Here is a 13244-nt window from a genome sequence, read left to right as displayed (position 1 = left end):
CTGTTATCACTGTTGTACTGCCCTCTGCAGGTTATGCCTTTTCATTAAACATTCTGGTTTCAGGACAACCCTAAAAAACGCAGACCAAAAAAAAAAAAGGGGGGGAGCATTTATTTGCTCCTTTGTAAAAGAAGTACATGAACCTGAAGACCCTGGCAGGGCGATTTCTACCCCACTAGCAGCTCCAGGATAGCCCAAGGTTAGCCTGGTGAAATTCAGCAGCAAAATGATTTATTTCTGGTAGCACCCTCCTTTTAGAGCAGGGTCTCAACCGGGGTTCCATGGCACCCTCGGGTTCCGTGAGAGATCACTAGGGGTTCCCTGGGAGAACGTAATTTATTTAAAAAATTACTTCAAATTTGAGCAACTTCACATTCAAGAAGTAAGTTTTATTCTTTATTTTTATTTAAAGAACACTGCTAATGCAAATATACAGGCCTACCCATGAAACGAATGTAATAATTTAACTTCTGGCCTATCAGTCAAAGAGAATATTCGTAGCTCATGGTTGAACTGTGGAGTCCTTGGTGCTCTCTGAGCCTGGTGGTTTTCTTGCAGACGTTTCACTGCCAGACTAGGCAACATCTTCAGTGCGAAGCGGGAGTGGGCCTTGCTCTCAGTTTAAATACCATGGTTTGTCCAGCTTGTGTTGGTGGGGGTGTTGTTCTCTCCTTGGGAGTTCCTTGATTGGGCTGTTGTTTGCTGCTGGGTTGATTGACTGAGTTAATTGTTCCTCGATCATGGTATATTGTGCTGTTTTATTGTTCATATCTGGGTGTTGATTGCTGGCAAGGGAGTGCACTGGTCTTTTGGCTTTTCTATTGTCTCTTTTGAATGGTCTGTAAATGTTGTTTACCTCTATGTATCTGCTGATGGCTGCTTTGTCTGAGTGCCAGGCTTCCAGGAATTCTCTGGCGTTTTTGGATTTGACTTGGTTTCGGATGCTCAGTTTCCCAGTTGAAAGTATGGTTGAGTCTGTCCATGCGTTGTGAGATTAAGGAATTCTCATCATACTTTCAACTGGGAAATGTGAGTATCCAGGATTAACACCAGATGAACAATCAAACAGCACAATATACCCTAATCAGGGAACTGTTAACTCAGTCAGTCAACCCAGCAGCAAACAACAGCCCAATCAAGGAACTCCCAAGGAGAGATCAACACCCCCACCAACACAAGCTGGACAAACCATGGTATATAAACAGAGAGCAAGACCCACTCCCTCCTCACACTGATGATGCTGCCTAGTCTGGCAATGAAACGTCTGCAAGAAAACAACAAGGTTCAGAGAGCACCAAGGACTCCATACTTCTGGCCTATGTTTGAATCTGAATATGCAGGGTTCCCCGAGGCCTGAAAACTATTTCAAGGGTTCCTCCAGGGTCAAAAAATTAAGACAGGCTGGCTTAGAGGATGGGAATGAGAGTGCCAGACCTCTGTAAGGCAAAGCATTTCTATCCCTACCTTTAACACACATACACACACGCAACCCAACTGAGTGAAAGTGAAAGTGCCTGGCTTTCCAGGAACATCCCTTTATCACTGGAAGGGTGGCTGCAAACTCTCAGCAAATTAAAAAAGGTAAACTGGCAGCCCCGCACCCCTTGTAAGTGAACCCCCACCTGTCACTTTCTGGACAACCCTCAAAGTTTTGGAAAATTAATTCTGAGGGTCTTCACCAGACAACTCCACAGGGCCTAACTGAGTAAGATGTAAAAGAGAGGCAGCTGGAAGCTTTTTAAAAATTCTTGCAGGAAGGGGTAACTTATTTTCGGTCTTAACAAAATACAAAGCAAAAGGGTGCGCCAAACCTCAGCAATTTTGCTCCACCTTACAACCGTGTGAGCTGGCAGAGCACCGAGGTCCGCAAAGACGGGGCTGGGAGGGAGCCCATGCGCCTATCCCTGTCCCAAGGTGTGGATTGAGCTAGATTTATTTTATTTATTAATTAAAGATGGCTGCCCAACTCACGGTGACTCTGGGCGGCTTACAGAAATAAAACCCCAAATACAAAACCCACTGCACCCCCACCCCCTGGCGGCAACAGCACATTCACACAAACCACATGATGGGCTCCACATCACCGTGGGACCCCCAGGCCCGCTGGCAAAGCCATGTCTTCAGGCCTTTCGGAAGAGGATTATGGTAGGGGCCAATCTTATCTCTGTAGGGAGGATGTTCCACAGGGAGGGAGCAACCCTGGAGAAGGCCGTTCTTCTCAGTCCCTCCAGATGGACCTCCTTCATGAGGGGGACCCGTAACATTCCCCGCCTCCCCGATCTGGTGGGTTCAGATAGATCCAACCTAAGCCAGCCTACCTGCAGCAGCCAGGTGGGCAGTCACCTCATCGGTGGCCGTGGAGTTGAGGATGTCCGAGTCGTCATAGGACGTGTCCTCAGGAGAAGATGGGGAGTCTTCGTCAGCACTGAGCATGCTGTGCTCTGTGTACGTGGCCACATGGACCTGCTGCACCTGCTGGGCCACCGCATGGGCCTCTATGGTCGCCATGTGCTCTGTCTGGGCCACCGTATGCTCCTCCATGAATGGCTACTGTTACCGGAAAGGAAGCAGAGGAGGAGAAATGAGGCCCAAAGCCGCAAGCACTTTGGACTGAGGACAAATCTACGGAACAGCAACAGCCATGCTGGAGAGGAGAGGCCCGCAAAGAGTAGAAAAACGCAGAACCCTGAATCCAGAAGGCCTATGAGACTGCAAAGCACAAACGGTGCTAGCAAACCAGCGAGTGGCAAGTAGAAAAAACTCTTCCAACAGCCCCAGCTGCAATTGTTAAGCTTTTATTATATTTTACCTAGTCTTGGGGTTGCCATTTTGTTTCTGGGTGCAATTCAAGGTGCTGGTCACGATCTACAAAGCCCTCCATGGCATGGGACCTGGTTACTTGAGGGCCTGCCCATCTCCCATAGCATCTGCCCAGCTGATTCGATCCTGCAGGGTTGGCGCACTCTGGGTTCCTTTGATTCAACAATGTCATCTATTGGGACCCCCAAAAGCACGCCTTCCCTCTCACAGCGCCTGCTCTCTGGAGCGTTTTTATTTGCAACCGCCCAGAGTTGGGTAGCATATAAACTTAATTAAATAATAATAATAATAATAATAATAATAATAATAATAATAATAATAATAATAATTACTAGCTATCATGGTTCACCTATCAATTTTGTCCTAAAGATGCAAGTATCCTTTATAATGCCCCTACGGGCAATCCTCGCTTAACAACCATTTGTTTAGTGACAGTTTAGACTTACGATGGCGCTGGAAAAACCGACTTACGACCAGTCCTCACACCTACGATCGTTGCAGCGTCCCCCCTAGTCACGTGATCATGATTTGGGCACTCAGCAACCGGTTCACATTTATGACCATTGCAGCATCCCGTGGTCATGTGATTGCTATTTTCAACTTTCCTGGCTGGCTTCTGGCAAGCAAAATCAAAGGAGAACGGTGTGATTTGCTTAACGACTGCTGCAAAAAAGGTCGTAAAATCGGGTCGGATTCATGTAATGACCACTTTGTTTAGCAACTGAAATTGTCCCAATTGTGGTAGTTAAGGGAGGACTACCTGTATTTTGCCCTAACGGCAAAAGGTATTGCATCTTTTGCAATAACATTTTATAATGTTGGAAACTTCTCTCCAAAACGTGCAAGTTTTTAGAGGTCTTGAGTTTTGTTCTTCCAGATCAAACTCAGATTAGCAAGCGCCTTGGAGCCAGCTGATGGCCTTGGTTGGGAACAATGGGAATCATATTTATCACTGAACTGGAATGCAAGAGATTTAGGCCTGCAGGTTTTCTTCACTGCTGACAACACCCCAATCAATCTCTCTGAATGTGGCGCTTTCCAAAGGTCTTGTGACTAGAGCTGCTGGGAATTTGGGGGAAGGCTGCCCTTAGGCTAATGTAGGGGGTGGGGGGACTTGCTAGGAAAAAAAACAGTAGAAGCATTTTCCCCTGCAATTTTGAAACCAGAAATAGCCTAGCCAGACACGGAAGGACGAGCACAGGAGGATTGTTAAAAAAAAAGCTATGTAAATAAATAAAGACATGACTTAAGGACAGTTGTCCCCTGGCAAGTCCATGTAGTTTTTTTGGCAATGTTTTTGGAAGTGCTCACCATTCCTCTTCCTAGGGCTGACATCTATTAAAGGACTTTTATTCTTTCAGGATTTTGACAGTGCTGTGTTGAACACAATCTCTGTGAACAATGTTATTTCTGCTGTAAGGATGCTATTTGTTCATTTATTGGATTTAGAAGCCGCCCGACTTCCAGATGACATCTCAAAAAATTTGCATTCCTCCACCTTTTCCTTACTATTTGTTGGACTCAAACCGTGCCTCGCTTAATGACCACAACTGGGACTGGAATTTCTGTTGCTAAGCAAAGCTGTCATTAAGCAAATCCAACCTGATTTTATGACCTTTTTTGCGGCATGCGTTAAGCAAACCACTGCAGGTGTTAAGCGAACCATGTGGTCGTTAAGCGAATCACGCGGTCCCCCATTGATTTTGCTTGCCAGAAGCTGGCCAGGAAGGTCAAAAATGGCGATCACGTGACCATGGGACACTGTGATGGTCATAAATGTGAACCAGTTGCCGAGTGCCCAAATCGTGATCATGTGACTGCAGGGCTGCTACAATCGTAAGCGTGAGGACCAGTAGTAAGTCAATTTCTTCAGCACTGTCTTAAGTCCAAACTGTCACTAAATGAATGGTCATTAAGTGAGGACTACCTGTAGATATGGCCACTGCTCTTAAAATGAAATCCCTTCTTTTCCCAGATGATTGACAAACACAGGAGCCAATTTCAATGGTTTCCCAGAGGTGCAGAGAGCCACAGAGATGTGTTAAGCCCGGGAAACAGAGAAAGTGTGAGAAAGAAGCTTAAACTCGCACCATCCTCATTCACTAGAGCAGTGTTTCTCAATCTTGGCCATTTTAAGATGTGTGGACTTCAACTCCCATGCTGGCTGGGGAATTCTGGGAGCTGAAGTCCACGCATCTTCAAGTTGCCATGGTTGAGAAACAATGCACTAGAGATTAAGGAGGGAAGGGAAAACACAGTCAGGCTTTCAAGATTTTGTTACTATGGCTCAGATAAGCAGAGTTCCAGTCAAGCTGGTGAAGCTGGTCTCCTGATCTAGCCCACCTCAAAGGGCTGACATCAATTGTGAAATCTAACTGTGCTTCCCTTCCCTCCAAGTCTGAGCTTCCTCCCAATGTTCTCTTTCTTTTCCTGGGCTACAGCATTGTTTTTGGAAGTGGCTCTGCATAGTTTCTCCAAGGTCACCTCTGTGGCTGTCTGCAAGATGTGACTACACTTCCCATCACCCCAGAATATTGTAAGTGAGGAGAGAGTGCCATTGCTTGGAATAACCAGGGGCACAGCAGTGTAGTTCAAGGCACATGGAAGCCAACAAGTTGGGAAAGAAAACAATCGGCCATGCTGTCTTGGGAGGATGGGGGCTGTAGTCCACTAAATGTTGGGAAGCTGGCCATTGCCCAAACTGTTTGGAATGCCAGGTACTCTGGTTCAACCTATCTTGAGGAGACAACATTGGAGAAAACTAGAAAAACCATGATGGCAGGAACATGGAGGCCTCCAGTGAGAAGTGTGCAAGCTTCTCAGTGGTAGAAACATAGGCCCAACAGTTGTAGGTTGGCTGCCACTGAAATGGACTGTGGGCAGACAGGAGTAAGGATGTCGCTAGAAAACCATGAGAAAGCAGTGACCTATCTTGAAACTGGAAACGTGGGAGGATGAGAATGGATAGAGGGAACTAAAAAGGGAAGATATATTAAATTGAGCAACATGGAATGTGCATTTTAGATGAGCCAAATGTTCTGTGATGCAATTCTTCTGCTCCATGGTTGGAAGAGCTTCATAACTGTCTATGTGGAAATGAAGGCTGAGCCTTGCTCAAACACATATCCTTCATTTATGGCCTGGGTGGAATCCAAAAGTTGGCCCGGTCCTTGGACTTTGCACCAGCCTTCCCCAACTTGGTGCTGCTGAGATGTGTTGAAAGACTTATCAGCCCCAAGCAGGACAGTCTTTGCCCAAGATGGTAGAGGTTGATGGAAGGCAAGAGGCTAGCTTTTGCTAATAAGATAATATTCAAATATAGGTGGTTAAGCAATACATTTTTCAGTGTTTTGGGGCCCACTGTCTGAGCTGGCATGCCACAAAACCTGCACTGCCTTGAAAAAGAAATACATGAATACTGAATGCGATCATCTGGATTTTATACTGAATTACACACTTAGGTAAATGGTGACTATAAAGTCCGAGAGAGAGGTTGTCTACAGCATTTGCTTTGCCATTACTTGCCATGCAGGCTTGTTGACTCTTCACCGACCCCTTGTAGGGTTAGGAGGAGAGCTGTGTCAGTCTACAATGGCAAAAAAAAAAAAAAAATCAGAAGTCTGGTAGCACTAAATTTTATTAAAAGGCATCAGCTGATATGGAAGTGCCACCCCCTGTCCCAGCCCTTTAAAGGGAAAAGCTCCTTCAAGGATAAGGCTACAGGCTCATTTGAAGAAACTGGAGAAGAGCTTCAGCTTTTACATCTGAATTATCTGCCGCTTACTCATTTTGCTATGTTATCTGACACCACCCACTTCCCTCCCGGGGCTGACCAAACGGATAGGGGTGGTGTGGAGAGAAGAGCTCTAAATTCTCCATTGCTCGGTGTTTCTCAACCTTGGCAGCTTGAAGATGTGTGGACTTCAACTCCCAAAATGCCCCAGCCAGCAAGCTGCCACATCCTCAAGCTGCCAAGGTTGAGAAACACTGCCATAGCTGCTCCTTTTCAAGCAATGCCAGACTAGATGGCCCCTGATCGACCACTCATGCCTTGTGAATAACCTGATCAGCAGGTGGGCTAGAAAATGCAAAAAAGGTGCAAACTGGCATGATTTATATTGCCCACAAAATTCAGGTCTTTCTCATAACTTTTGCAAAATAACAACATCCAAGACGAGGGAACGTGGTGCACTGAAACAGGTGGCAAGAAAATAATGACCAGGTACTAAGTTCTTCAACTATACATGAAGCCTCTCCAATCCAGGGTCCTCTGGTATGCTGGACTTCAATTCCCAGAATTCCAAACCAGCACAGAATTGGGGAGACCTACATGCATCTGCTTCTGTGGGTGGTGGAATGTGGTGGAACAGCAGTCCTCAAAATGCAATACGCCTTCTTGTTGGTTCTGCCCTGTCTTCAACCTCCTTTCTATGAGTAAACACCTAAAGGCCTCACAAAGTTGCGTCGACGTGGGTCAGCTGTTTTTCTTCTCTTGCTTTGAAAAGAATTGTACAGGTCAGACCCAGAGTGCCGTGTCCTTCACAGAATGCATCCTTCTCCAGTGACCCAATACAAGGAGGCTCAGCTGATGATGGCTGGATTTCAAATGATTTAGTACCATACTTTCATTGATAACAGCAACGCAAAATGTAGTTTTCAATCAACCCATGCTTTGGAAAAGAAGGATGCCCAGTGATTTGCTGCCTTATTAGCTCACTAGGGAATCAGTTCGGATCATGGATCCTGAACTTCTATATAACCCCCAAATGGTTTCTCCCCTCATTTTACTCTGACCCTAGTTCCACGTTGGCTCAGAGGGAAGTTTCTTCAACAGCAACTACATACTTACATACATGTTGCCGCTGGGGTCCTTTCAGTGGAATGGGTTCAACTGATTTCACAAGGCACAAAACATTTCCTTCTTTTAATTGATTGCTGCCAGTTATACAGCAATACAGAATATATTTGGCATTGTTTTAAACAAAGCTCACATTTCCTGCTTCGTATCTGCAACTCAGGGGAGGCTGATCTCTTATGCTCTCATTTCCCCTTCCTGGGACATGAAGCATTTTTTTTACAAACACTAAAAATATCTGAAAATTAGCCCTGTTCTCTTGGTTTCTGCCTCTCCCAAATGTGTGGTTTTCTCATGACTGACGGCGTAGATGAGATTATTTCTGCTTACCCACAACTGTACAGGACAGAAAATGAAATGAAATGGTGGGAGGTGTAATGTCGGAGGTAACGATTCTGATCAGAAACATCGCCGTGGCCACGCTAGGGGCAACTTCCTGCAACTGAGCTTTATTCTCAGACCTGCTTCTTCGTGCAGTTTGTATGGCGACAACTCATTCTGAAACCAAAACCTCTGCAGATGCTCATCAGGAATTTATCCAATCACCATTTGCCCAACCACCTCTACAAGAAAGCTGATCTGTTTGTATCAACTCTTTATGAAACCATGCAAGGTGGTGAAGGGTTGCGTTGAAGGCCTTGCTCATGCTCACACCCATCTTTCCTGTCTTTTCCATAAAATGTGTTCTACATATAACTATGGTTGGGCATAGGTCATTAACAGCGAACTGCCTGTAGCTACTGCATCCATGCCTGGCTATAATTCATTTCTGCAAAAAGGTCTGATGTCAACTTAAGCCTCGATTGTTCTATTCTTGCCTCTAGAAGCTTTTCACATCCTCTGTTCTGTCAAAAGGTGGAGAAAGGCTGGGCTAAAGTGACCAAGCATTTGAAAAGGGGTTGAGTTAGCTATAAGTAATAAGTAACAAGCAGCTCGTTGTTTATTACGGTGCACACTTCTACCAAAAATATCCAGCACACCAAAAAGCAGGAATGAGACCCCACAAGTGTAGATTTGGTGCCCTTCGGCCTGCCCTTGTCTGAATCCCACCCCTCTTCTCTTGAACTTACTCAGAATGCTGTCATCGTAAAAATAGTCTCAGCCATAAGCTTAGTTTAAAGGCAAGGCAAAAATGACCTGGTGAAAAGGAGATGGGAATACAAAATACCTTTGTTTCAAATATGTTAAAAGCAAAATGGCTGCTGAGTTTTGGCACAGAACAGAAAGCTCATGAGCAGGTCCCCTGAATGGTTCCCCTCACAGCCGCACAACTGCCCAGAATCCAAATCCATCTCAAGTAATTGCCACCCCTCATAAAGTATGATGGGCATAGAGCGGCAGGGTTCACACAACATACTTAAACCTGGTTCCTGAATAAACCTGTTTATAAATCAGTGCATTTATAAACCACTTGAAACTGGCTGTTTTCATGATGCTGTCGCATCCAAGATCACCTTCCCTTGGCCTGTTTCTGGAGATGGAGGGTTGAGGGTGAGTAGCTACTACTAACTGAGACAATCTAGATCAGTGTTTCTCAACCTGAGCAACTTTAAGATGTGTGGACTCCTAGAATTCCTCAGCCAGCATAGTTTAAGATATATGGACTTCAATTCCCAGAATTCCCTAGCCAGCATGCTGGTTAGGGAATTCTGGGAATTGAAGTCTACACATCTTAAAGTTGCTGAGGTTGAGAAACACTGGTCTAGATTATCTGGTCAGCCTCCACTGATATCTGTCAGTAAGATCATAGAGAGGGAACCACACAAGGAACGTCAAGAAGGAAGATGTACCTGGTTCCACCACCACCTCCACCTATTAATGGATTCAAACCACAATCCATTAATACGCTGCATTCGTACAAGAGGCTTAAGCCTTTGCTCAATTTTCATTTCATCCCACAATTCTGTCAAACACAAACTAGACAAATGGCTGGTCTATACAACCCAGAAGCCACAAAAAGAAAGAAAAACAAAATAAAGTGAATTTAATCAGAGTTAGAACACCAGCACTTTTCCTGAAGTGTTCTAACTCTGTGGCTGAAACAGAGCACCAAGTCACAAAACATGGGGCACAAACCTGGGTGGCTGAGGTCCAACTATGGGCACATAGTGCCATGCAACCCTATGTATTTTTAGCTAGGGAGAAGTTCCACAGAACTCAGTAATGCTCACTTCCGGGTTGATGTGCAAGAAAGCGGCCTCTTGCTTTCTAATGGCATGTGCCTCTTGGGTGGGAGCTCAGCAACAAACTGATGTCCCCGCTCCCACCCTGCTTTAGCCACAGGTTTGGAGAGGGAAAACAATTCAGGTGCCCCACAGCTCCAGGGGGGTTCAAAACATAGTATAGCTCTATGGACAATCCATCATCAGCTGCTTCAAAGCTTGAATGGGGAAGAGGAGGGTAAACCTTGCAGGTTTATTGCAAGGATAGCTGATAACTCCAAGCTCCCTATACATGGCGATATAGTGGAATCAGGAATAAACAGACTGCGAACTAGGCATCCACTGATGGCTACTGCCAGGGAATTGGCTATAAAAAATTTTCATCTTCTCAATTCCTGGAGGCAATCTTGGCAAAAAGCCTGCCCCCAGCACTGTCAAAGCCTACCCTGTATTACAACAAAGCCTCATGCTTTTGATCAGCCATGCAGAATATGGTCAGCTATCAATAGAGTGCGTACTAATCATGGCAGGTGTGCAGATTCCCTACATAAATGGGGTAACATACCATCTCCAAGGTGTGACTGCGGGGCTGAGAGGCAAACTGTTAAACACATAATACAAGAATGTAAGACTAGAGCCTACGATGGGAACTTTGTTGATTTCCTGATGGCAACTGATGCTGCAAAAAGACTATAGTTGTAATCTTAATGTTTGTTTTTAGTTATAATTGCCCTACGACCAATGTATATTTTCTATACACCTTTTTTATATTCCCAATTGTTTAATATATTGTAATGGTAATATTTATGATGTGCTGCCATACAGTAAATAAAATAAATGCAAGGCACTGTGCCTGATGGGAAACTCTGCCATTTTTCAGCCATCATGATCAGATGGTTCTCCAAGACTTAACAAGAGAGACCTGGGTCTAATAATAATAATAGTAATAAAGACAAAAATGCCAAATCCAGCCTAAACATCTGGCTGGCTGTGTTATCAACCAGAATAAGAACCGTTGGGACCATCAATGAGCAGGTTAGGAACTTATGGGATCTTATGGGACCAAACAGATAAGGCACCTTGTCCATAACATGCCTGATTTAACAGTCATGGAAAAGGAAGTCTGGTTCATTGATGCTGCTATAATGGGCAATGCTAGGATTGAGAAAAAGCAATCAGAAAAAATTACAAAATACTGGGACTTGCAGGTCAAAGTTGAACGCTTATGGAAAAAGAAATCCACTGGTATACCAATTGTGACTGGAGCTTTTGAAGCAATACCTAAAGGACTCCCTCGATATTTGGGGATTTTGAATTTATCGGACCTGAACACCCTAATTAAAAAAAACAAACCACCTTGCTTGGAACTGCCTATATCCTCAGACACTACCTTAACAAGGCTTAGGTCCTTGGTGAGGACCTGAATCATTATGTTTCCACCAGTCTTTGACTATGAATCTAATTGTAGATTACAACAACAACAGCAACAACAACAACAATAATAATTTATTAAATTTGTATGCTGCCCAACTCTCAGTGACTCTGGGCAGCTCACAACAATCAACCAAAGAAATTAGAATAAATCAGGGTCTGTGCAATCCCCATCTCCTTTTTCAGTTCTTGTAATGGCAGCAATTTGTGGATTCAGACCAGACCAGCCCTATCCCTGATGTCCCTGCTACTCCTCTGGGCAATGGCAGCGTGTGAACCAGCTCTGCTAGAGTTCACCACTGATAAGGAGAGAGACAGGTTCACCAAGGAGCTGAAAACAGCAGCTCACGTAGAAACTATTTCCAAAAGTAAAACCCAAAACATAACCAATATTTTCAGCAAAAGGGGAGAGAATAAAATGAAAGTACTGCATGGCTGAAGCTCCTTTAGACAGCCAGCGGATTGTTACAGACCATAACAGAAGAATAAAGAAGCTAGAGAGTTAAAAATTTGACTGTGAAATCATCTATTTTCTGCAGCAAGGCCTGTGTGCCATCACAAGACTCTTAATGATTTGGTCCAAGTAAATTGATAGTTTTTGGGTTTGCATGTTTTTCGTTGGTAACACTGGTGAAAAATTCATTTTTCAGTATGACAGAATTATGGCTAGTAGCATATAGTTACTTTCTTCTCATGCCTTCTTCTGCTACAATCACAGTCAAGAGTTGGAAGGGACCTCAGAGGTCATCTAGTCAATAGTCAACCCTCTGCTCAGGGCAGGATCTGCTAAAGCACTCCAGCCAGATGATCTCCAGCCTGTTTGAAGACCTCCAGTGAAAGGGAACGCTGGCTTCAAGAGGCAATTATTCTACTGGTCGGAATATCTTACCATCAGGACATTCCTCCTACCTCTAACCCAGTGTTTCTCAACCTTGGCAACTTGAAGATGGGTGGACTTCAACTCCCAGAATTCCCCAGCCAACCTCCCAGAATTCTGGGAGTTGAAGTCCACCCATCTTCAAGTTGCCAAGGTTGAGAAACACTGATCTAACCCAAATCTACTTCCCTGTAGTTCCAACCCATCTTCTGGGACAACCAAGAAGTCCACTCACTGCTCTATCTGGAATCCTTTAGATATCTGAAGACCACAATCCCCTCTTCTCCATTTCCTCTGCCTAACAGAACATCTTGGAAGCCCCCCCCTCTCAATTCACACATTTGTCAATGTCCTTTTTAGAGTGTAGTGCCTTGAACTGGAGACCAAGGACATCCTAAGGTCTGGACTCTGTGCTCCTGTTAGCGCACCCCAAAGATTGCATTTGCCTTTTTAGCAGCTGCATTGCACAGCTGGCTCCTGTTTAACTTCTGGCTGGCAAGGACGCCCAGATCCCTTTCACTGCTACTCCAGCCAAGCCAGGTCTCCCCCGAGCCTAAATTGGTGCCTTTCATTTTCCCTTCCCAGATGCAGAACATGATGGTTCTCCTTGTTAAATTCCACCGTTTGTTTCAGCCCATCATTTGAGGTGGCGGGTTCTTTTTTGCTACCTCCCTCTTCTCCTTATCTGTATAGCATTAGGCATTCCTCCTGGTTCCCAGTCTTCTGCATTTTTGATAAGCATCCCTCAACCAAGTCATTAATAAAAATGCTGATGGCATTGGCACAGTGCCAATGCCATCTAACAGCAGTATCATCTAGCCCAGTGTCTCTCAACCTTGGCAACTTTAAGATGTGTGGACTTCAAGTCCTAGAATTCCCCCCCCCCCCAGCCATTCCCCATGCTGGCTGGGGAATTCTGGGAGTTGAAGTCCACACATCTTAAAGTTGCCAAGGTTGAGAAACACTGATCCAGCCCCTATTTTATTTTATTAATAAGATTTTGTGGAATGCTTTGTTGAGGCCATGTAACATCTCCATGAATCCCCCTGGTGTATTAAACTAGTAACTTTGTACAATTACAGGAGCCCTCTTTTAAACA

At 44.8% G+C, this 13244-nt stretch overlaps 1 protein-coding gene across 3 annotated transcripts in view; it reads right to left on the bottom strand.

Moving 5' to 3' along the window:
- Positions 1-13244, bottom strand: part of NRF1 (nuclear respiratory factor 1) — a 61756-nt gene that overhangs the window by 45554 nt on the left and 2958 nt on the right. For 2 of the 3 annotated variants that reach the window (XM_063307936.1, XM_063307937.1), the window contains exon 2: positions 2319-2550. In XM_063307936.1, the coding sequence (XP_063164006.1) occupies positions 2319-2541 (223 nt within the window). In that variant the 5' untranslated portion in view covers positions 2542-2550. The remainder of the gene's footprint in view (positions 1-2318; positions 2551-13244) is intronic. The other variant, XM_063307938.1, reaches the window with a different exon arrangement.

This window comes from Candoia aspera, chromosome 7 (genome assembly GCF_035149785.1).
Source record: "Candoia aspera isolate rCanAsp1 chromosome 7, rCanAsp1.hap2, whole genome shotgun sequence".
Lineage (NCBI taxonomy): Eukaryota > Metazoa > Chordata > Lepidosauria > Squamata > Boidae > Candoia > Candoia aspera.
The sequence above is the reverse complement of the archived record's forward strand: the minus strand, read 5'-3'. Positions and strand labels throughout refer to the sequence as shown.